General features: G+C 48.5%; 6 protein-coding genes across 9 annotated transcripts; 3 read left to right on the top strand and 3 right to left on the bottom strand.

Annotated features, from left to right (window-relative positions):
• Window positions 1–461: 461 nt before the first annotated feature.
• Window positions 462–9,132, bottom strand: LOC108154769 (protein Lilipod). 2 transcript variants are annotated; one of them, XM_017285152.2, is made up of 9 exons: window positions 8,589–9,132; window positions 4,293–4,417; window positions 3,992–4,131; window positions 3,692–3,922; window positions 3,474–3,542; window positions 1,999–2,492; window positions 1,705–1,936; window positions 1,482–1,638; window positions 462–580 (listed from the first exon to the last, which is right to left on the bottom strand). In XM_017285152.2, exons 1-9 carry the CDS (start codon window positions 8,658–8,660, stop codon window positions 553–555), a joined length of 1,548 nt encoding a protein of 515 aa, XP_017140641.1. In that variant the 5' UTR covers window positions 8,661–9,132; the 3' UTR covers window positions 462–552. The 2 variants fall into 2 exon arrangements, with proteins under 2 accessions (XP_017140641.1, XP_017140640.1); XM_017285151.2 differs by lacking the exon at window positions 462–580 and having other exon boundaries at window positions 653–1,638.
• On the top strand, window positions 2,533–3,556 carry LOC108154773 (tetratricopeptide repeat protein 12). The gene is made up of 3 exons (XM_017285158.2): window positions 2,533–2,972; window positions 3,032–3,154; window positions 3,215–3,556. Exons 1-3 carry the CDS (start codon window positions 2,548–2,550, stop codon window positions 3,429–3,431), a joined length of 765 nt encoding a protein of 254 aa, XP_017140647.1. The 5' UTR covers window positions 2,533–2,547; the 3' UTR covers window positions 3,432–3,556.
• An 847-nt stretch (window positions 9,133–9,979) lies between the features above and the next one.
• On the top strand, window positions 9,980–10,757 carry LOC108154775 (complex III assembly factor LYRM7). The gene is made up of 4 exons (XM_017285160.2): window positions 9,980–10,122; window positions 10,175–10,318; window positions 10,376–10,457; window positions 10,521–10,757. The coding sequence occupies exons 1-4, from the start codon at window positions 10,102–10,104 to the stop codon at window positions 10,685–10,687; spliced, it is 414 nt and encodes a 137-aa protein (XP_017140649.1). The 5' UTR covers window positions 9,980–10,101; the 3' UTR covers window positions 10,688–10,757.
• Window positions 10,726–12,732, bottom strand: LOC108154767 (peptidyl-prolyl cis-trans isomerase sig-7). Its single transcript, XM_017285150.2, has 2 exons — window positions 11,169–12,732; window positions 10,726–11,109 (listed from the first exon to the last, which is right to left on the bottom strand). The coding sequence occupies exons 1-2, from the start codon at window positions 12,638–12,640 to the stop codon at window positions 10,755–10,757; spliced, it is 1,827 nt and encodes a 608-aa protein (XP_017140639.1). The 5' UTR covers window positions 12,641–12,732; the 3' UTR covers window positions 10,726–10,754.
• Window positions 12,733–13,390: 658 nt separating this feature from the next.
• LOC108154764 (SAFB-like transcription modulator) lies at window positions 13,391–18,543 on the top strand. 2 transcript variants are annotated; one of them, XM_017285146.2, is made up of 9 exons: window positions 13,391–13,669; window positions 13,819–14,316; window positions 14,390–14,417; window positions 14,485–14,584; window positions 14,679–14,725; window positions 15,677–16,799; window positions 17,198–17,347; window positions 17,414–17,887; window positions 17,954–18,543. In XM_017285146.2, exons 1-9 carry the CDS (start codon window positions 13,550–13,552, stop codon window positions 18,336–18,338), a joined length of 2,925 nt encoding a protein of 974 aa, XP_017140635.1. In that variant the 5' UTR covers window positions 13,391–13,549; the 3' UTR covers window positions 18,339–18,543. The 2 variants fall into 2 exon arrangements, with proteins under 2 accessions (XP_017140635.1, XP_017140636.1); XM_017285147.2 differs by lacking the exons at window positions 15,677–16,799; window positions 17,954–18,543 and having other exon boundaries at window positions 13,393–13,669; window positions 17,414–17,504.
• A 67-nt stretch (window positions 18,544–18,610) lies between these two features.
• LOC108154776 (serine/threonine-protein kinase Nek8) lies at window positions 18,611–21,911 on the bottom strand. 2 transcript variants are annotated; one of them, XM_033389150.1, is made up of 9 exons: window positions 20,949–21,911; window positions 20,753–20,891; window positions 20,409–20,692; window positions 20,181–20,351; window positions 19,618–20,127; window positions 19,386–19,554; window positions 19,143–19,328; window positions 18,837–19,069; window positions 18,611–18,773 (listed from the first exon to the last, which is right to left on the bottom strand). In XM_033389150.1, the coding sequence occupies exons 1-9, from the start codon at window positions 21,905–21,907 to the stop codon at window positions 18,635–18,637; spliced, it is 2,790 nt and encodes a 929-aa protein (XP_033245041.1). In that variant the 5' UTR covers window positions 21,908–21,911; the 3' UTR covers window positions 18,611–18,634. The 2 variants fall into 2 exon arrangements, with proteins under 2 accessions (XP_033245041.1, XP_017140650.1); XM_017285161.2 differs by having other exon boundaries at window positions 20,753–21,911.
• Between the last annotated feature and the right edge of the window lie 122 nt (window positions 21,912–22,033).

The following is a 22,033-nucleotide window of genomic DNA, read 5'->3' on the forward strand; positions in this document are numbered from 1 at the left end:
AAACATAAAACGTCTACAACAATTTCCACAAAATTTGTTTTTTTACATGGTAGCTACACGCTAATTACACAACAGAGGCAAATTTGTACGTTTGTTGACAAGTTTGACCGTTTTTTTTCATACAAGCCCCATGGAAGCGCCAGTGTGCAGACTCCATTATCCAAATGTGAGGCCACATCGTGGCCTCGCTTTTCTACACGATTTCTATATTGGTGCATTGGACAACAGGGTGTTCTAAAAATACTGGAGAATACTCAAAATCACCATGAAAAGTATACAAATATACAAGGTGTGTGAGCTAGACAAGGTGTCTAATACGAAAGTTTCAGTGTGACTGTGGATGACATCAGAAATATACCGGAATAAGAGGATTTGAAATTCAAAAAGAAATAAGAGAAAATAATTTTTGATTTGCATTCGGTACCTCTTAATTCGGATCCTGATGCTTTTGTGCTTTCATCTTTTACATACGAATTTCTATATTTATTCAACCATTAATTTCACTATACATTAAATCACAGTAAAATTCAAATTCTTAGGATCGGTTGTCCCTTAGGCCAGTAGGAAAAAGGAGGTCAAGCTGGAAGAAAACAATATATGAAATAATAGCCAGTAAATACTTAGATAAAGTGAAAGAAAAAACAGCAAGGCATTTTTGTTAAAATTGCCTATTTTATTTTAGTTGTATCACATAATCCTTAGATGCATGTTTGTGTACGTGTGTTACAAATTATTGAGTATGCGATATAATGAAGTATTTGGGAAAGGGAGAGGGGGGTGCGCGCCTCAGTCGAGGCGCGTGAATAAGGAACATTCTTGTAACTTAAATAAATAGCAGACAATATTAGACATTTAAAGATATATAAATTTAAAATTAGATGAGCGACATCGCTTGACTCTGACCGACAAAAGGAGTTAAAATACGAAAAAAAAAAAGTATCCCTAAACGAGAGCGGACAATGGGGCAGGTCCTAGATCTAAAATCGAAACGTACGAAACGTATGCCGCAGTACTTCTTTTGCGAATATATAATATTTACATTGGCGAGATTTCTGGCCATGGGATGGGGCCATCCTCTAGTATGTGAAGTACAACAATTAAGCACAACAGTAAACGGCGCAACAATTGGTTATATACGAATATCAGTTCTGCCTAAGCTAACACGTGTATATAGAACATATGTATAAGGTATGTATTATATATCTGGCGGTCGGTGTCAACTCACATCTCAACCTTATGTCTCTCAACAGTTCATTTCGTTTGCCTTGCGACTAGCGGTGGTATTGCGACTGCTCCTAAAACTTAGATTATGGTACTTGGCATAGAATCTACTTAAGCTCGTAAGCGGCGACTCGACAAAGCATCTCAGCGGCTGGAGGTGACTCTGCAGCTGCCGGAGAGACACGTTGTGCCGTCGCTTCCACAGATATCAGTTGATGAAGCTCATGTAGTTAGTAAAGAGCACATAGTTTTCTACTAACCGGGCACGCAGCTCACGTCGCACGGTGGCCGAGAACTTGTTGGCCAAGCACAGCGCTGTGGTTGTGCCAAACACCAGATTGTAGAGCAAAACAATCTGGAAGTTCCCGAGCCACTCGATGGCACCAAAGTCCCCCAGCAGATCGAAGTTTGTAATGCCTGTTTATGGGTGGGTGTGGATGTTAGTGCCAATCATTTTTTAGTCATTCTAGCATATACGAGTACCTATAATCCTGCTGAGCAGCGGCAGGGCCGAGGATAGGACCAGCATGAAGCCACAGTTGAGCATTAGCTGGGGCAGTGAGGTCTGGTGCTGCTTGGGGCGCACAGTGCGCATGAAGGGCATGCTGTAGAAGCCCACCACAGAGGTGGCGCCCAGATAAAAGATGAGGCAAACCTCCAGTCCGGCGCCAAAGGGTCCCAGCTTCGACAGCGATGAAATTCCCAGCGTGAATTGCTGCAAAACAGAATCAGAATTCCATTAGTAGCAATGGCCAAAAGCCTCGCTCGGCGACCTACTCTTGTGCTCAACGGCAGAGCCTTGATTCCTATGAGCAGCTCGAGCGTGTTTTGCACCACCAACAGAATGGTCATGCCCGTGCAGAAGAGCAGCAGCAGCATGGCCAGCGGATAGACAAACGAACGCTGGAACGTGCTCGACTTGCGCTGTTTGTCCAGCTCCATGCGCTCACAGTCCAATTCTCTCAGTCTTTCGTTCAGCTGCTGTTCACTCGCGTTAAAGCCTGTCGCCTTGCGCTGGTAGAGATGCTCCAGCGACTGTTGCAGCAAGGACGGGTGATGGTATCCACGACTGCGTCCATTTCGATGGTGGCCATTGGTGGCATCCGCAATGCTCACGTTGTGCAGCTCAATGTGGGCCAACTTCCGCTTGACGCTCGCCTCCTCCATGGAGAAGACGTCGAACTCCTCGTTCACATCCCGCCGCAGCATGGGACGCACCAGCACCTGGTTGACAACGCCAAACAGACGCACAAATCCGCAGGGAGTGCAAACTAGGGAGGAAAAAACAAACAAACACAGTAAACAAAGTGCCTCTTGCCCGTTTCCATGACAAATAAACAGTCTAAAAAACAAATTCACTTCGAAAAAGCAGCAGCACGGATCGGATTATATTCCAGAACGGAGCTCAAAATGACTAGCAAGGGACTCGACGACTTTTCCGAGTTCGAGGCCACTCTGCAGAAGATCGAAGACATATTGCACGAGAGCGATGAGAAGCAAGACGCGGCAGCAGCGGCCGAGTCCAAGACGGTCGTTGACTTTGACAAATTGGATCCCGACAATGTGCGCCTAAAGGTGCGCGAGAATCGCACTGTGATCAACCGCAAGAGCCTGGAGGAGGACAAAAAGAACGAGGCTGGAATGGTGCAGACCATGAACCAGCAAAGCTTCATGCAGCAGGTGGAGAAGGACGCCAATGAGCGCGCCGAGTCACGGGCCAAGCGCGAGTACGAGGCGGAGGTGCAAAAGAGGTAATCCTCCCAATACAGGCAATCCTTGTAGCCCTGATTTCATTCCTCTGCTTCCACAGTCATGGCAACGAAGCCTTTCGCAACGCGAAGTACGAAAAGGCCATTCTCCACTACGGCAAGGCCCTGGCTCAGATCAAAGACAGCGCCATAACGTACAACAATCGCGCCTTGTGCTACATCAAGTGGGTACTCAGAAACCGAAGCCCTTTTGGCTCTCCTAAAGCTCTCCTTCGATCTTTCAGGCTCCGCAACTATAAGCGCGCTCTGCAGGACTGCCAGCATGTGGTGGACAAGCTGCAGGAGACCAATCTGCGCGCCTGGCTGTACAAGGCCACGGCCTACAAGCGTCTCGGACAGACAAAGGACTTTGAGGAGAGCGTGGCCAAGGCCCGCGAGCACAATCCCAAGCAGCTGGCCTACATCGAGAAGTACATCAATCAGATGGAGGCAGAGACCTAGAAACCTTAAATTTGTTACATATACACTGTATTTTATACTCACTGAGCATCAGCATTACGCCCAGAAACGAGACACAGGAATAAAGGAACGGCAGGTGAACACTGCCCAGATCTGTGAAGCGTAAAGAGCGGAAATTAGCAATGGATTGTACAACGATTGTTTACAGATTTACAGAAGAGGGTGCAGTGCTGTCTGAGCGACAGACTGGAACCGCTCCCAGTCCATGGCAATGGGTGCGGAGTGCACATCGTTTCACTCACTTAAAAACCAAAAGAACTGTAGTTTTTCAATCCCGAAAACTGCGCTTAGAACTGCAGTGAGTACCAGCACAATGATGGCCATCAGCATGAATACTGTAAAGGTCTCGTAGACGCGCGGCAGTATGCCCTTCTTGTGGCCCACGAAGCCCGTGGATTCGGTGAACAAATACACGAACGGCAGGAAGATGAACAGCGACAGATTGGAGAACAGAAACACATGATTCCAGAGACCTACAATGGAGAGGGGGTTTAGAACAGAATATTAATCAATCCGGGGGGGAGGGTTCTTCGCGCCCTTGCCTTGTATGAGGGAACTGTTGAGCCATTTCACGTAGTAGCTGTTGGGATACAAGAGCAGCACCTCGTTGCTGGCTATGGAGACTGGCAGCAGCATGGCAGCCCCCTCGGCGACGGCCAGTGTGAATGTGCAGAGCCAAAAGCTGCAAGAAAAACGTTTTGATTAGTGCCACTGGCATTGGCATGTCTCTCCGAATGCAGCCACTCTCGCGAGTCGCGACTGACTTGGCAATTAGCAAAGTCAAGCGGCAATTGGCAGGCCGGGAGGTTATTGACTCCCTCTCTAGCGGATCGGATGCCTTACCTTATGCGATACACCAGCACCTCGTCCTCGTCGTTCGAATAGAGATCGTCACGATCGCGTCGCCGAAAACGTGAGACGACCACATAGGAGCTAAAGTACAGCAGAATGATCAGCAGCAAGAAAATCTGAAAGGAAGAACACGGAGACCATAAACTATCTATCTATCTATCTATCTATCTGTATATATTGAACCTATTCCCCACCCACGCATTTCTTTTGTTTTTCTTTAAATGCAAATATTTTGTCGCTTTTTGGGGCTTCGTTTCGGTCTACCAACTGCCAAAACATTTGCTCGGATCTAAAGTATATTCATTTATACTCAAGTAAATGCATGTTTGCAGACCCCACACACCCACACACATCCACACATCTGTATGATACGATTGGGAACTAGATCTCTATAAAATTCTGTGTGAATCAGGAAGGTACTACATAGGTGTCAAAGTCTGTTTGTTATTGTCAAGTGTTTCTACACCGTTTCACGGTCATATCTATAGAGAAGTGCGAGTACTCGCGTCGAACATTCCATTGAAGATTCTATTAACTTGGACAAAAGATTCTTTTGAAATGCTTTTGTTTCTTAGATCAAAGCAAGTGTTTTTTCAATTGCTTTGACAATCGCTTTTATCTATATAAATCTATTGTATTATCATACAATTTTGGTATAGGGAAAGTTCTTAAATGGTTTGGGTGACACGTCATGTGTCAAAATGTATTCCATTCTAGCATAAAGCTGGAAATGGTCTGGAAAGGGTCTACCATTTCGCTTATTTGTTTGTACAGTTGTACTATCGGGTAAAACCCCCTAGCCACTCGTCTTGAATAAATACAGAGCAACCGCAGAATGTTCCCCGACCGCTTGAAGCCGCAGCACCTTGGTTACAAGCAAATCAATAATTGGTGATTAATTATGGCCACCAATCGACCAATGCTTTCGACGACAGCAGCAATAGAGGCGTCCAAGGGTCACAAGCAGGGCTTATCAGTGGCCGACGACAATTGATGATAAGACCCGGCAGACCGACCCACAAAGCGGGAACCATTTGAATGTCATCCATCCACTTCAAACATTCGGCGATTATCTCCCGAACAAAACCTACTATATGTCCGATTATATACGGAATGAATGAATGAATTTCGGGAAGCATATTTGCCACCCAAAAGTTCGCCTGGGAAACATTTGTGGCCACGTCATACATCTGTATTTTTGTTGGTTATTTAAACCAAATAAAAACAAGACAAAAATAGATGGATAGATACGCGAGGAGAGGCGCTTCGCATATATATACTATAAATCATTAACAAAAGATACTTTTCATGTTTTTCAGACAGTGAGAGAGGGAACAAAAAATAGCAATTAATTGTCCGCTTTTGTTTGTTATTCAAGATAGTTGCATTTGTATCTGTGAGATACTCTTCAGCGCAGTATTCGTGCAAATTCCAATTAACTTTTGCATGCCCCATCGGTTGCCCCATCGGTTCGGTGTGATCAGAGGCAATTAAATCAAATTATCTTCAATTATTTTCGCCATTCGGGAGTCGCAGAACTCAGATCTACAGTCTGTTCCGAATTTTATTATTATTTAAACAGTTTTCTTGCCAAAAAATTAAATAAAGAAACGCAAAAACATTTGCTATCAACAAACGTGCGTCGCTTATTTATAGAACATTCAAGCGGCTAGACTCCAGAGCGAGGAACGATCATAAAACTTGCAAGTTTCATAACTCTATAGAGTGGGGAGATTCGGAATAGAGTCCACGAATCGTTTAATTGTAGTCTCTGGCAACTATCTTATGGTTCTGAAACGGACTGTTCATGCCACTGGGCACGATGACGTGCCTCTTTCCGTTGAACTTGGAACACGTAGACGCGGTCCGATGTATGAGATATGAGCAGCTTCTGCCTCTGCCCTGCCCGTACACATTCCAGAATGAAAACGCAGCGAGAGCTTCAAGTACGAGTGCGACGACACGCTCCAAGAGGTTTTGTGCCCGCGAACAAACTGCATTTCTATCGGAAAGTGATATCTTTTGACCAAAAGATACCCCAAATCAAGAGTCAATGACTTGACATGAACTCGACATCGAAATTGGCAGGAAAACAACGCCCATTAAATGTCGACGCCGACTTTGGCTATAAATAGGAAACAACGCCCAAAATGCAAGGCGATTTGCAGGCAGAAGGCAGCAGGAGGGAGAGGGGGAGGACCAGCAGAGACACTCGTAGTACGAGTATCTTTTATATGTACTATAATATCTTGTCAGACTGGTTGCTGCTTGGCTTGAAGACAACTTTGCCGGTGAATGGGCTGGCAAAATATTGTATTTACCGAGTGAAAAATCAAAGAGTTGTAGAGTTTTAGAGGGTAAAGGCAAGACCTTGAAAGGCTTTCAAGTGTAGAATAAAAGTGTAAAAGTGTGCTGCTCCATCTCTAGTAAAAGGGTATCTTATGGTCCAAACTATAGAAATTTCAACACATAATTTAATTGCACAAGGTGAAAGATGTTTTTAGACACCGAGTTGACAATCGGTAAGAGTGGGGATCAGTGCCAGAGGGAACAAAAACAGAAAACAGAAAGCACAATCTTTTCAATTTCATTCGAGACTTTCTTTGAAAAGCTATTCTTGGGAGATCTTTGGGGAATTTCTTTACTTTACAGTTAATCACGGTTCTTATCGCTGGACACGGCACAAAACAGTTGCAAGAAAATGACTAAGAACCTGCCCCACAATGTGGTTACCCAAGGCGTCTCATGCGTCCCATGGTGTGGGCTGGAAAGCCGGCTTCCCACCTGCCTCCTACCGCCCCCCCACTGGTTCTTCTGTTTCGGGTTTTGGGTGGGCTTCTGCATTATTCATGAATGCTTTGGCAGTCAATCGCATTCGGTTTGGGCTCTGGCCAGAACTCACGTACCTCTAATCTGACCCACATTCTGCCTGTGGGGCGGGGTCGGGCGGCATTATTCAATTTTCGGCAATGCCATGCAATGGGAAATGTGCTTCAATAAAGAACTGGTTTCCATTTCCTGGACCCAAAACCATCGGCAATGATTATATTTAAATCTATGGCTATTTTTGAAGAGCCTAAATATAAATAAATGTGTGTTTTTCTGAGTAATTTGAACAATTTGAAATGTATTTAACGCCTCGACTGCTATTGTTTAAACAAAAGCCAGCAGCTGCTGGTCACGACGGACCTTCGGAGTCTCGGAGGGAAGGAGGGGGGGGGGGGGGGGGGGGGGGGGCAGGGCGAATATCGTGCAGCATTTGCCATGCACTTGAAAATCGCTTGGGTCTGCACAAGTGTTTTTCAACAATTTTGTTTAAATTGTTTCGAGACGAAGAAAAAACATGTGAAATTTATGCTTTGCGCAATCCTGTAAACATTGCTTATATGTTGCACTTACACATGCACATGTGTGTGTATAAATTTTGTTTCTGTTTTGGTTATTAAACGCCCAATATGTCTATAAATAGACCGCTTGGTCGCGGGGCAACACTTTCACTTGTTGCTTTTGTGCTCCTTCTTCCTCATTATTTTGTTGTTGCTTTTACCGTTTCATTTCAATTTGCATGTTCTGCTTCTCCTTCTCTATCTTCTGTCTTCTTGCTGAACTTTGCCTGACCCTGTGCCCTGTATGTGGTAGGGTATATGCAGTTCGAGCACTCTTGGCCACGGCTGTACCTTTTAGAGGACTAATTTGGGTTACCCTTATCTACACAAATCAATGTCTCTATCTTTTTACTTGCCCACATATTGATATGGAAAATAATCCAGCCTAAAGATCTCTCATAATAAATTTTCCCCTCCTAAATCTCCCCTTACCGAGTATCAACCGTTCGAACTAGCCCCTTGCTTATCTTTACACACACAGACACACCCGATTAGCAACAGGTGTTTATGTTTGTGTGCGTGTTTTTTTGCGATTTTTTGCAACCCAAATAGAAAGTGCAAAGAAGTGGCCACAATCGCCTCTTCCCTCCACTTCCTCTCCGATAATCGGTTGGAATACCCGACCATAAATTATACACAAGGCAAACGCAGGCGCAGAAAACGCCGACACCCGAGTCGGATAACAGCCATAAACAAATAAAATTGTTTATCAAATTTAGAATGTAATTTCAGGCCTCACACACACACGCACGCAGGCACACGCTCAGACACTGGCGCCCTCCCGCAACGAACAGTACAGTTACAACAAGGAAAAGTCCGGCTGCAACGGCAGCTGCCACTGAATGCGTTCTGATTGTCTCTGGAAACCTTTTTTGGGGTGGAAGTACAGAGGTTGACTTACAATGTGCTCGCGTACTGTATTGTGAAACAATTGCAGCTTCAGATCGGTGACTTCCTCCTCCTCCTCGTCCATGAGGAACGAGGATAGCCTATCGGTCGTAGCCTGAGACTGGGCCAGTTTTGTTTATTTTATTTAAAATCACTTCACAAACACAGACACACCAAATTTAGACAGTCGGAGATATTCCGCTATGTTAACTGAATTCCTATGGGTAGCTAATTTCACTTTTTACCCGTGACGACACACACGCACAACGAACAACACGATTACAACAGCGGGGGAAAGGGGCACGCGCTGTTCTAGTAGTAATTTTTTGACTAAAATGTTGACTATTTCACTTGACACGACCGCCCTAGCTGACTTTGGATGGTTAAAATTAATTTAGATAGATTTTTGCAACCGCATTTCGTTCCGCACTGAGTGGGGCGACCAAATTTATTTTAATTTACGTCCGAATAACGACCGAGCGCCGCAATAAAAATTTATCAACAATATGACCGTACGAGGCAGAGGCTAAAACACCAAAAACTATGATCAGCTGATTACGGTCGAATTTATTTTTTCTCAATATGCAATATGCTAGTGTAAATCTAATAAAAACATCGATGCTTGAGAAAAAACATCGCTGTTAACAGGCTCTGCACACTGAGCACATCCCGGAGGAACGGTGGGATTTTTTGACAACTGTTAAACGCCAATCCGATAAGATGATGAGCATAAAATTACTTGTTTCACAATTTTAAATTAGCAAATTGGCTATATTGTTGGCTATAATTAAACCTTCCATATATGTACAATAAACGTTTCTCTTTGGACTACCTTAAAAATTGCAGCAGCTCTGTTTGGAATTTGGTTTTTAAAAACTGTTCGCAATTTACTGGAGTATCCTGGCTTTGTTTCCTGGTGATCATCCTGTAATTTCTGCTGCTCCTTCTGGACTTCAAGCATATTCCTAAAAATCTCCAAAAGATTTTCCAGTTTAATCCGCTTTGGTGAGGCGCCTTGGTTGCAGAAATGATACCAAAACCGCAGTTGTATCTGTCCTGTCGACAATAACGGAAATATTTTGGGACCCCCGCAAATCCACAGTACTATCATGACAAATGTAATGGCTGCAAAATACTAATCATAGAAAGAGATAGCAAATACATACAGATGTTCATACTTAAATATCTTTAATATCTTTCAAATTAAGATTTAAAATTTGTCGCATATGTTGGATTTGAAAACCATCGGATAACTATCGCATAGAAACGTGCGGCTTAGGAACATCCAAAATGGATGGTGGACTAACTGGGAAATTCCGGAACGGCAAGAACTTACGGACCTTCCCCGAAATGGATGTCGGATGATCGTTAGAGTAGCCTTTAACTTCGATTTAATATTTAATAATTAAATAATTGTTGACAACAATTCAATTTAACGGATTCATTTGATGTCGAATTAATACCACAATTAATACCGATACCGATATATAATACACTAATCAAAATCAGCTGTGACCCTTTAAAAAATGTCTAATTTGCGGCGCCTGGTAAATTAAACGTATAAACGCATTTAAACCAACGTTAATCCTCAAATTGTAGGCTCTCAGTGCCTTCAAGAAGCTCCATCGCACGCGGCAGTACGTATTCGATGGCGACGTTCGGGCCTTGGAAGAGGCACGTCAGAAAATCAACGACGAATTTCGGAAGAACCGAGTCGTGACCGACCAGGATGATATTCAGAACGTATGCATAAGATAAAGCATTAAATTGGTGTCCTTTCTAATCGCCCTCAACTTACAGAAGATCAAACTGGCGGAGGAATGTGCCCAAGAGCTGCGCGCTAATGTTATCCAGGCCCACAAACGAGAGGATGGCGTATATGGTGGGTTTCCCATTACATAAACATTCCCATAGCATTATATACGACATAATTGAATGTTTTTAGAGCTCCGCATAACGCCAGAGACGACACGAATGGACAATGTAGTCTTCAATCCGGATGCCATCATCGAGTCGCCTCGAAAACGCCGTGGGGCCAAACCCACAGAAGGCTGCTGTGGTGGCGCAGCGATGGCGGCGCTCGAGGCGGAGGTGGCGGCTCGTAAGAAGTAGAGAACTAGAAAAATTGTAGATGTAGTCAAAATCCTGTGTATGTTCCAGTCAAGAAAATCGCTTTATTTTATTTCGCATGGTGTCTCTTTTTCGATTTGTGTTTGCTTTTCGACTGAGCTTTCTTCTGCTCCGACTTCTTCGACTCCGAGGAGGAAGAGGAGCTAGAGCTCACCTCAGAACTATCCGAGGACGTGGAATCCGAATCGCTTTCACTGTCCGACGAGTCATCGCTGGAGTCTGAACTGGTGCTGGCTGCACGTTTCGACTTCGTCCTTGCTACCTTCTGGCTCTTCTCCTTCTTTTCCAGAGGTGCTGAGGGCTTACGTTTCCTTTCAGGACTCTCCTTGCGTTCGATCCTCTTTGAATTTCTATCCAGATTCTGTTCATCGCGGTCTCTGGGTTCAGGATGTCTTTGCTGGGGCCTGAAAAAGAAGTTTGGGTTAATACAGTGACATGTTGGTAGGGAATTTAGGCTACAAACCTTCTCTCTGATCCATTATCTCTGTTTCTGATGGGTTCTCTGCTTTGACCATAATGTCTGGCTCCTTGTGGGGATCTCTCTCGCCTGTGTTCGTTGCGATCTCTGGATCTGGATCTTCTCATGTCCATACGATGATCTCTTCGATCGATACGATCCCTGGATGATGAGCGTCGGCGATCATTGAAACGTTTTCGATCGTTGCCTTCCCTGATCTGCCTCTCATTTGGGTTTCTTCGCTCGTTTCGATCTCTGGATCGGGAACGCCTTCGATTGTCCCGATGTTCGTTCTGTTCCTGGTGGCGTTGCTCTCTCGCCTTTCGACGCTCTGCGGAGCTCATTCGACTTCTCGGATCGTCAGGCCTCTTGCGATCCCGATGCTCATCAGGTCTGTCTCTGTCTCTACCCCTGCCGTTGTTATGGGGCCTCCGGTCATTGTTGTCCCGTAGATTGTCAAAGTCCAGCTTGCCGTCAACGCCCTCCACGCCACGTCCTTTGCCGCGCCACGTAACCTTCGACACGGACTGGGAGAAGTCTACGTGTATGCGGCGGTCGTCGATCAGGACATTGTCCATTTTGAAGTAGGCAGCCTCGCAGGATTTCTGTTCCTCAAACTCCACAAAGGCATACTGCAGGGAGTCGCCGGTCTTCCGATCGCGTATCACCTCGCATCCCTTCACCACACCAAAGCGACTGAAGATGATCTCCAGGTCGTCGTCCGTCGTGACCGGATTGAGCTTGCACACGAACAATATGTTTTCAGGGGGAGCTATATCCGCATCTGGCAAATCGCCTACGATCTCGAGTATAGTGGCACGGGCCTTGGCCTCGCGATCGGCCAGCATCTCCTGCATTTCCTCCATTGTCATGCCGTCGGTGTCGTCGATGTCCTCGTCGGCGGCGATGCGACCGTTCTTCAACCGTTCGGCACTGGGCGATGGCGAGCGGCTGGGCGCCTGCAGGCCACGTGGATTGGGATACGGGTCCTCCAGTACCACCGTGTGAGTTATGCGTATGTCCTGGTAGGGGCGAAACTTTTCATCCACAATGGCATCGTTCAGCTGGCGCAGCACCTCGTGACCCTCCACCACCTCGCCAATGACGCAGTGGGTGCCATCCAGCGATGTCAGGTCCTCCCCCAGGGTGAAGAAGAACTGAGAGCCCACTAGGTTCTTTCCTGCGCTCACAAGCGACAGCATGCCGGCATTCAAGTGGTGGATCTTTGGCAGGTATTCGGCTTCAAAGAAGCGCTTCTGTGGGCCCTCCACAACGCCCCAGATGGAGGAGCCGCCATCTCCAGCGCCGCTGGGATCCCCGGTCTGCGCTATGAATCCCTGCTGCACGGTGTGGAAAAGATTGTAGTTGTAGTACTTAAGCCGGCAGAGCTTTAGGAAGTTCAGGCATGCGATGGGGCGTTCGGTTGTGAATAGATCGACGGTCAGATCGCCCAGCGTGGTCTCAATCACCACGGACATGATGCAGATTCTCAATAATCAGCAAAAACACCCATAAGCAGAAAACAGAAAATTATTGACAAAACACCCTAAAGATGGGATAGAGGTGGGAACATCGGTTGGTAAGTATCGATAGAGAAACGATGTTAATATGGTATATTGAATATGGAATAACACTAAATCTTTCTCTCAATATTTCTGAAATTATTTCCCTTGAATAAAACCACTGTCCATGCACGACATACAGTCGCAAACGAACTTTCTGGATTAGATCCCAGGATCTTCGGCACTGGCGTTCGGCCACCGCCGCATCATCATGAATCAGTCAGCCGTGTTTAAATCTATACAAACAAAATCAAATAAAAAAGAAAACTTAAAACGGGCATATCTTCTAAAAAAAAAATTATTAATATGTATATCGAATAGAGCTATGTTTTCAGTACTGAGGCACCTATCTAGACATAATATCAAGTTCGACATATGTATAAGATTTCCGATCATGGATAGAGAACGATTAACCCATTCTAGACCAGTGGCTATTTTAATACCCTCCACCCACCATATATGAATGAAGAATTCTAGCGCAGTTCAGGTGACAGATATCGGGGTCGTTTTTTTTTAGGAAAGATGATGGATAGGATGGACCTACAATAGCTTTTATTATTATTATTAGTATTATTTTCCGCTATTTAACTTAAGTTGTTATCCTGTTTAAATAAAGGGGCTTAAGTGGGCCAAGTTCGTTTTATCATCGATAAGTCACACTGTTATCGTCGCCATTTTCGTTTTCTGTATGTATTTACTTGACTGCGATTTTTACACGTTGTGAAAATAATTTGTAGAGAGAACTGCATTTCTTTTCGGTTTATAAGTGCATCAAGCGTTGTTTAAGTAACTAGATATTGACCAAGTGATCAAGTGCACGTGAAGATGCCCGAATTAGGCAAGAAGGTATCCGAGTTGCGGGTCTGCGACCTGAAAGATGAGCTAGAAAAACGCAAGCTGGACACTTTGGGTCCAAAGGCTGCGCTCATCGATCGCCTAGAAAAGGTAAAGTACATACCCGCCCCCATTTGTTCAGTGCACAAAGGAAAGGCGTTGAAATCCATTTAGAAGATGGAAAAAATGGTTGTGTAATTTCGTGCGTGTATGTGTGTGCGTGCGTCTCTATTGTATGTTTGTGTGTTGTATTTTTCCAGGCACTTAAAGGTGAGGGTCTCGACCCGGCCACCCATTTGATTGTGCCGGCTGTAAAGGGCAAGAAGCCCTGCCCAATGCCCATGTCGGAGAATGAGGGCGGAATCAAAATCAAGGAGGAACCCGTCGATGAAGACGAGCACATGGGTTTAGACAATGAGAATGGTGATGACCTATCCCGCCATGCGGAACAGGATGGCCACGAAATAGATCAGGTGGGCGACGTGGACGATGTCTGTGTGATTCTTGACGATGACGAAGAGGAGGAGGAATACGACGAGGAGAAGGAGCAAAACGGCGAAGCTGAAGGTGATGCCGATGGGGATGGGGACGGCGAGGCCGAGGAAGCCCCAGAAGAGGGCGATAAAAACGGCGGGGTCGAGTCCGTCAATGAAATTCAAGGAGAAGAGGAGAACACCGGCGACACGGTGAACCTGGACAACGACGAGTCCATCAATCTAACAATTGGTGAAGACGAACAAAAACTACTGCACGATGAGGTGACACAATAAATTGAATAATTTATTCAATTAAATTTTCCTAATCCAATTTGCATTCTATTCTCCATCGTAGGCTCCAGATGACAAATCCATCAAGTCTGGTGAGTGAAGGTTAAGATTATGATTCTAGGCCTAGTAATTTACGCTGAAACACTCTTTGCTTCACAGTGAAACCAGCCAATAAATCAGATAAGGCCAACGCGAAGGATGCCGATAAGAAAAATGACAAGAAAAAGGATGATAAGTCCGCTGATAAAAAGGCAGCCAGGTTAGCAAGCTAGCACTCGATGTAGTCCTTCTGGTTTCCTTTCTAATGTGTTTATTCTTGTTTCTCTACTCCCAACTTTCGATCGGTGCTCCAGTGATCAGAAGCTTTCTTCAAAGTCGTCCAGCCAAAAGGATGATAAAGGTAAATTAAGTCATGGTTTCCGCACGGCTAGGATCAGTGAATTTCGGAGAGTTACACGTTGGGAACGGATTGCTTGGGCCAAGCATGATCCTAGTTTAGGTTTCGATTAACTTTAATGTTGAGCAGAAGAATATGTGGTATATTTTCGGGCAAGAGAGTGTGAATTTGGTTGGGCCCCACCACGGAGAGATGGCCGGCCCCACCACCCCACACACACAGACCTGACGAGGACGCGATTTGGGCAATGGAGTAGCGAGGGATTCCCCGGAGTCAGATGAGCCGCATTGCTGAGACGGAGAGAGAGAGAGATATATAGAGTGGATAATGAAATTGTTTCAAAGAAAACATGCAAACATCTGTGGCAGAATTCATCTTGAAATGTCAACAACTGAAAACTCCGGATGGAGACTTACTGGCTGCAATCTGGACTTGCAGGAAGAAGTGGCACCTGGAAGATAACTCCTGCCCACTCGCCGCGATCTAAATCAATCGAACGACGAGGAACGACGCAGAGCAGAGCACAAAGGAGTTTCAAGCTACGAGAAATTTCCCCCTAAAGGACGACACACACCACAGACGGCGCAGGAATGACGCAGATCAGGGGTAACTTTACTCTATTCCCAGGACTTCCCAGACGCAGAAGAAGACCAGTAGCAGCAGCCGCCCAACCCAACCCAATTCACACTCTCTTTGCTTCCTTCCTTTTGCGGGGCGACGAGGGCTCTTTCGAAGAAAGTCTTGTGATGATTACGATTACGATTTACCTTACGCTCTAAACTCCAACTCCACCAATACCAGCAGCAGCTACAGAATGTGTGTGTGCCCGTGGGCAACATGTTTGACAAATGCTTCCCTTAAAGATCGTATCATAAACCAAAAACGTTAACCGTTAACCAGTTACAGCCACTCCATAACTCTCTTCCAATATTATTATTTACATGGAACTTGCAGAGAAATCAGCGACAGCAGCCGCTGGGGCAGCTTCGTCCGCCGCATCGAGTGCCGCTGGCAGCAAGTCCGGATCCGGATCGGGCACGGGATCGGGTGCTGCCGGATCTGTGGGGGCAACATCGACATCCTCCGCGTCCAACAACAACAAGGCGACGACGCTGTCACGCAATCTCTGGGTCTCCGGCTTGTCCACCCTCACGCGGGCCAGCGACCTCAAGGCGATCTTCTCCAAGTACGGCAAGGTGATCGGTGCGAAGGTCGTGACCAACACCCGGACCCCGGGTACCCGCTGCTACGGCTATGTGACCATGTCCTCGTCGGCGGATGCCTCGCGGTGCATCGATAATCTGCACTGCAATGAGCTGCATGGGCGCATCATTTCGGTGGAGCGCACCAAGAACGAGATCGGGGGCAGTGCCAGCTCCAAGGATGGCAAGGGCAAAAACAACAGCAACAACAAGGCCACTCAGGGGCAAGACGGCAAGAAGAAGGATGACGACAAGAAGTCTGGGGGCGGTGGCGGTGGCGGCAAGGGCAACCACAACGGCAACGCCGAGAAGAACAGCAAGAACAACGATGGAGGCGACACCAAGTCCGCCAGCGGTGACTCCAAGCGCGACGGCAAGGACAACAGGGAGCGCCACAACAAGCGCCGCGACGACAAGGACAAGTCTGTCAGCCACGACAGGCGTCATGATCGCGAGACGTCACGATCCGGACAAAGTGGTGGCCACAACAAGCGTCAGGGCTCCAATCACGACAACCATCGCTCCGGGCGCAATCCGCGCGACGTCGACCGTGAGATCCAGGCGCGCCAGCGTGACCGCGAGCGACGTCAACGGGAGATGCTCTCGTACCAGAAGATCCGTGAGGAGCGCGAACGCCAGCGTCTGCGCGAGCGTGAGCGCGAGCTGCGCGAAGAGGAACGCCGCCGTCGCGAGGCACGCGAACGCCAGCGCATCGAGGAGGACCGCCTCGCGGAGGAGCGACGCAAGCTGGCCGTTGAGCGGGAGCGCCTCGAGCGCGAGAAGGCCGAACTGCTGCGCATGGAGCGGGAGCGCCAGAAGCTGGAGCGCGAGAAAATCGAACTGGAGCGCCTCGAGCTGAAGCGTCAACAGATGAAGTATGCTAAAAAACAAACAAAACCAAACATAAATCAAATCCGTATTGCGTGGCACGGCACCCGTTCGTTCCAACGCCCTAGCCACAACAATATTTATATATTATTTTCACTGCCGGAGAGCATTTGATTTTTCCGTGTTTCTAAGTGTGTGTTTAAGCTAAGTCGCAGCAGCCTCCACGTTGTGTTGTTGATGTTTCCTCAACTCGAACTTCAACTGCTTCAAAAACGGAACATTGATAGGCGAACGCATTGTGCATCCTAGTCTAAAGTCTGACGTCCTCTCCACCGACCCCATCTACCCCTCTACCTGAAGATTATTAACTAAATTTACGTTTCCTCTTTTCATCTTTCTTCCTCTCACTCTTGTTTGGCCGTATCCCCGACCCACCGACCATCAGGATTATGGAGTCGCGCGATGATCCTGTCAAGCGGGCCGTGGCCAAGCGTACGGATGATCGCTACGGTGATGTGGCCGATCGCAAGCGCAGTGGTATATTCGATGCCCCACCTCCGCCAAGGTTCGACGCATCTCTAGTCAGCTCTCGCAGGTGAGTGTTCCCCCCTGCTCTACGATACAATAGTTTATTAAAAGTACCGCTCTTTGTCGGCCGCAGCACTTATGATAAGAAGCACGATGACTATGGCTCTTCGTCGGCCGCCAAGCGCGTGCTAGACGACTACTCGAGCACCAACAAGCGTATGGATTATACGAACAAGCGCAACGATTACAGCACGTCGTCTGCCTCGAAGCGTGGCGCTGTCGATGACTATACCTCAGTGCCGAGCAAGCGTTCGGGCGGCAACGACTACAGCGCCTCCAGCTCGAAGCACGACTACAGCTCGTCCAGCAAGCGTGACGACTATAAGCGCGAGGTCGAGGTGCGTCACATGCCCATCTCGGGCAGTGCCGGTGGCTCGAGCAGCTCCTACTTGCACAAGAATAATGCTGGCGGCGGTGGTGGCGGTGGAGCCGGCACCTATGTCCACAAGAACAACTCAACCCTAGGCACCGGTGGCCGCTACAACGACTCCGATCGCAGCAACACCACCTCCAACTACCGACGCGATGATTCTCACAGCCAGCAGCAGTAAGAGCGAGCATTTGAATAATTCTATAAAGTTAGGTGATTAATGATTGTTCTTCCCGATTGTAGCAGCGGCGCCAAGCGCTATGAGAACTCCACTAGCAGCGGTGGCGGCGGGGGCTATGCCAGCAATTCGAGCAATGTCAACATTTGGGCACCCTCCTCGGGTGGCTCCCAACTGGGATCCAGTGGCGCACCGATCAAGTCCTACGGCAACGGCATGTCCTCGAATATGCATAGCAACAATTCGTGGCAGAAATCGGCCACAGTTGACGACAATGGCTGGCGCCAGGTGCCGGCCCAGAATCGCTTCGATCGGACCTACAACGATCGTTCAACGGGCGGATATCAGGGCAACAGCGGCGGTGGTGGCGGTGGTGGCGGTACTGGGGGCATGTACGGCGGCAGTCGCCCGGCCCAGGACCGCTACGGCAATCAGGTGTCGCGCTACTAGGCGCTTGGCACGGGCAATGTGCATTTTATATGGCAATAGACGCACCAATAGACTCCACCAACATCCATCTCGTGCCGCCCCACTGACTTTCCCCACACAGCGCCATGGAGCGCTGTCTCTATATTTTAGTTTGTTTTAGCAGTAGATTAAGTTTCTACAATTACATTTGGAAACCAATAAATGTATTAACAATTAAAGTACGATATATCATAACACAAATCATGAATCGAGAATCCTTTGTTCTCATTTGCAGCATTTGCTTGTGCGTCGCAGGACCAGCATTAAATAGATACATTTCACGGACAGTCGCCCTCGTACGACGATATAAGCGGGGTGGTGGTGTCCACCAGAACGAGCACACTGTGCGCCAAAGGATAGACGTCATGCACCTGGACATAATAGCCACGGTCGCACTGCTCCTTGGAGGAATAGAGTCTGCCGAAGAACATGAGGAAGATTCAAGAGGATTGAGGATCAGAAACCTTTGATGGAACCTACGCCAATATATCCACCGGTTCCAGTATCAATTCGGACTTGTAGACCGAAGCCAGAAAGTTGGTAAACGCCTCCGTATTGTTGCCCAGGTCCATGTCGGTATTGGGGGTGCACACCTCCAGGCCCAGGCCGCTGCTGCTGGACCCGATGTCGGGCAAGCCGTTGCGAGTGCCCCAGACGGTGATGATGTTGTCCTCCGAGGCCACAATCGTGCACTGGTCGCTGCAGTTGGCCCTCTGCGGGAGGAAAGGTAGTCACTAAGCGGTGATGGAAGATGCAGAGCAGAGAATCCTCTGACTTATTACAAACCACAATGTATCGAGCGCGTATTGCCTCTACCAGGGTGGGCTGATCCACTGAATTGCAGTGACGGATGCCACGCTGACCCTCCGCGTTGCGACCCATGGTGTAGACATAGCCGCCCTCCAGCAGGAACACCGAGTGGGTGGACGAGAAGCTGGCCTTCAGCACTTTGCCTGGCAGTTGGACTTTTTTCTGGGAACAGACAGACTACAGAATTGAGTGGCAGTCAGGCAGTGCAGGATTACTTACGAAAGCCGTAATCTTGCCGGGGCGGTGGAACCCGAGCTTGTAGTAATCATTGCTGCCACAAGCATGCAGCTCTCCATTCGCAAAGAGCACGGCCGAGGTGTCTGGCCCGCAGAATATCTTCGTGGGTTTGGTCTTCACATGGGAGAGCAGGATTTTCTGGGGAAACTTCCTGAGGGGGAAAAATGGCCATTGCAATCAAAGGATTGGAGTGCTGACTGCTCCCATCACTCACTGCTGCTGCTGATAGTTTCCCAAGCCGAGGGCGCCGCTCACACTGGTGCCCCACACATAGACGGCGCCCTCGCGACTCAGGGCCAGGACATGGTGCAGACCCGCTGCCACCTGCTCGATGCGCACGTCCGATAGCCTGTCAATCAGCTTGGGACTGTGGTAGTGGCGCTGCTCGTCCTGGCCGAGCGACAGGTTCGTGTTGCTGCCGCAGCTGAGGAGACTGCCGGCCTGGGTGACCAGGATAGTGAAGGCGTCGCCGGCACAGGCTCCCACCACATGGTAGTTGCGCACGCTCTCCATGCGGCTGGGGTAGTGCTTCCAGGCCTCCAGCGAGGTCAGACCCAGCTGGCCGTGGGTGCCCTCGCCCCAGGCGTACGCCGATCCATCCTCGTTCACCACCACAAAGTGGGAATCGCTCATGGCCATGCCCACAATGAGTGCCTTCGGGGGCAGCTGGATGGGCGACATGCTGAAGGAGTTCCCGAATGCCTTGAGCTGATACAGCACCGATCTAAAGGGGCATCGATCGGAGGTCAAGTGGAGTGATATCTTTCGATTGCATACCTCTTTTCGAGGATCTCGTGTGGTGCGGCTGTCTCCGCGCTCATCAGCTGCTTGGTCTCCGTCTGGGCGGTGGGCAGCTCCAGATCCATCGTCACATTGCTGCGGGCAGCGGCAGGAACAGTTGCTGTAAGATGGTTGCCAGTGCTGCTGATGCCGTCCTCGTAGGAGTAGCTAGCAACAACGTATAAAAGATCATCTTGGGAGTCTCTGAAGTGACCCTATCCTTACCCTTTGTTCTTTCCCAGGCTGCGAAATATCAGGGGTATCCAGTAGACCAACACTTCCGAGGCGGTGGGCCGTCGGGCAGCCTCCACTTGGAGCAGGTTTGACATGAGGCTGCACAGTCCGGAGGTATAGCCGGAGGGAACGGCCGTATAGTTGCCGGCCATGATTTTGGTGACCAGTTCGGAGAGATTGGAGGCAGCGAATGTCTTCTTCAGGCAACACATCTCGCCCAGAATGCAGCCCAGGGCCCAGATGTCGCTCTTGTTGTCGTACTCCTTGCCCTCGCACTGGAAACGGAGAGCTTTTCGGATGATCCTCTGATGCGGGAGGGTGGGCTAGACACTTACCATCTCGGGGCTGAAGTAGTAGGGCGTGCCCAGTACTGTCTGGGCATGGATCTTGGTGTTCATTATCTTGGAGATGCCAAAGTCGCCGATCTTGACGACGCCCCGTCTATTCAGGAAGACATTGGCGGTCTTCAAGTCCCTGCAATCGGTACATGGGAGAGCAAAGGACTTCGAGTGGCGATGGGTACTATCTAACCTGTGCAGGATATTCTCCGAATGCATGTAGTTGATGGCACTGGAGACCTGCTCGAACACGGCTATGATGTAGCGCTCCGGGAAGTACTGCTGGCCCTGACGCTCGGCAATGATGTGCGCCAGGGTGCCCCCGTCCGCGTACTCCATTTCAATCAGCAGCGTGTTGTCCTTGATGAAGCTGCCCAGATAGCTGACGATGTTCGGATGATGGAGCTTCGAGAACACGTCCACCTCGTTCATGGCCAAGTCCCGGCCCGGCGGCGTCAGCTCGCTCAGGTTGATCTGCTTGAAGACAATCTGATGGCCGTCGGACTTGCGGCGGTACAGGATGGCAATGCCAAAGGATCCCTGTCCGACGACACGCACCTTCTCGTAGTTGGCCAGCTCTGGCCCCGCAATGCTGATGGTCTCTTTGGGCACCCCCAGCTGCAGCATGACCCCCTGTCTGGCCGACTGCTGGTAGGAGTGTGGGTGTGGCTGTGGCTGTGGCGCCTTGCTGCTGGACATGGCCTCGGCCAGAGAGGTGTTGGCCGCCCCAGTAGTGCCGTCCGTGATGGTGAACACTGTCGGCAGCACTCGGGTGCAGGTGGATGGAGGCTTCTTGTTGGCCGCTCCGCCTCCCAGAGGCAGTTTCAGCGATGTCGTGGTCAAGGATGTGGCATCAGTTATCCTGCCATTGAAGATGGGCAGGGAGCTAGCCTTGGCACGCAGCTTTTTCATCTCCCGGACACAACCAGCGGCGGTGGGCGCATAAAATCGAATCGAATCGCAGGTCCTGTCTGTTGTATAACTGTCCTCTGGCATGTGGGTGCCCGCGTTGTGGTCAAGCCCGTTGCTAGGCGCCACAAGGTAATTGTTATCAGCAAATTCGAATAATTGGACACGACACCCCCAAGGCACGGGAATGTAAATAGTGCAATTATCATATAAGGAAACACCATTGGCATGGAAGGGGCACATTGGAGGCAATATTTGCACGAATACTAATCTGATTGACTAAGATATATATCTCAGAGCCAAGAAATACTTGCAATAAACCACCATTAATCAGCCCTAAATCTAGGAATTATTCCAGTACTTGCATAG

This window comes from Drosophila miranda, chromosome 2, assembly GCF_003369915.1.
Source record: "Drosophila miranda strain MSH22 chromosome 2, D.miranda_PacBio2.1, whole genome shotgun sequence".
Taxonomy (NCBI): domain Eukaryota; kingdom Metazoa; phylum Arthropoda; class Insecta; order Diptera; family Drosophilidae; genus Drosophila; species Drosophila miranda.

Excerpts from the sequence above, each read along its gene's own strand:
- LOC108154773 (XM_017285158.2), top strand. The coding sequence starts at position 2,548 with ATGACAAATAAACAGTCTAAAAAACAAATTCACTTCGAAAAAGCAGCA. Across the intron at positions 2,973-3,031 it reads GAGGCGGAGGTGCAAAAGAG|TCATGGCAACGAAGCCTTTC; the intron begins GTAATCCTCCCA and ends CTGCTTCCACAG. Across the intron at positions 3,155-3,214 it reads CGCGCCTTGTGCTACATCAA|GCTCCGCAACTATAAGCGCG; the intron begins GTGGGTACTCAG and ends TCGATCTTTCAG.
- LOC108154769 (XM_017285151.2), bottom strand. The coding sequence starts at position 8,660 with ATGGACGAGGAGGAGGAGGAAGTCACCGATCTGAAGCTGCAATTGTTT. Across the intron at positions 4,132-4,292 it reads GTGCTGGTGTATCGCATAAG|CTTTTGGCTCTGCACATTCA; the intron begins GTAAGGCATCCG and ends TTTTTCTTGCAG. Across the intron at positions 2,493-3,473 it reads GGGCGTAATGCTGATGCTCA|TTTGCACTCCCTGCGGATTT; the intron begins GTGAGTATAAAA and ends TTTCCTCCCTAG.
- LOC108154775 (XM_017285160.2), top strand. The coding sequence starts at position 10,102 with ATGTCTAATTTGCGGCGCCTG. Across the intron at positions 10,319-10,375 it reads ACCAGGATGATATTCAGAAC|AAGATCAAACTGGCGGAGGA; the intron begins GTATGCATAAGA and ends CTCAACTTACAG. Across the intron at positions 10,458-10,520 it reads ACGAGAGGATGGCGTATATG|AGCTCCGCATAACGCCAGAG; the intron begins GTGGGTTTCCCA and ends GAATGTTTTTAG.
- LOC108154767 (XM_017285150.2), bottom strand. The coding sequence starts at position 12,640 with ATGTCCGTGGTGATTGAGACCACGCTGGGCGATCTGACCGTCGATCTA. Across the intron at positions 11,110-11,168 it reads GATAATGGATCAGAGAGAAG|GCCCCAGCAAAGACATCCTG; the intron begins GTTTGTAGCCTA and ends CTTCTTTTTCAG.
- LOC108154764 (XM_017285146.2), top strand. The coding sequence starts at position 13,550 with ATGCCCGAATTAGGCAAGAAGGTATCCGAGTTGCGGGTCTGCGACCTG. Across the intron at positions 16,800-17,197 it reads CTGAAGCGTCAACAGATGAA|GATTATGGAGTCGCGCGATG; the intron begins GTATGCTAAAAA and ends ACCGACCATCAG. Across the intron at positions 17,888-17,953 it reads GATTCTCACAGCCAGCAGCA|CAGCGGCGCCAAGCGCTATG; the intron begins GTAAGAGCGAGC and ends TCCCGATTGTAG.
- LOC108154776 (XM_017285161.2), bottom strand. The coding sequence starts at position 21,907 with ATGTGCCCCTTCCATGCCAATGGTGTTTCCTTATATGATAATTGCACT. Across the intron at positions 20,693-20,752 it reads ACTACTTCAGCCCCGAGATG|TGCGAGGGCAAGGAGTACGA; the intron begins GTAAGTGTCTAG and ends CTCCGTTTCCAG. Across the intron at positions 18,774-18,836 it reads GAACCGGTGGATATATTGGC|ACTCTATTCCTCCAAGGAGC; the intron begins GTAGGTTCCATC and ends GTTCTTCGGCAG.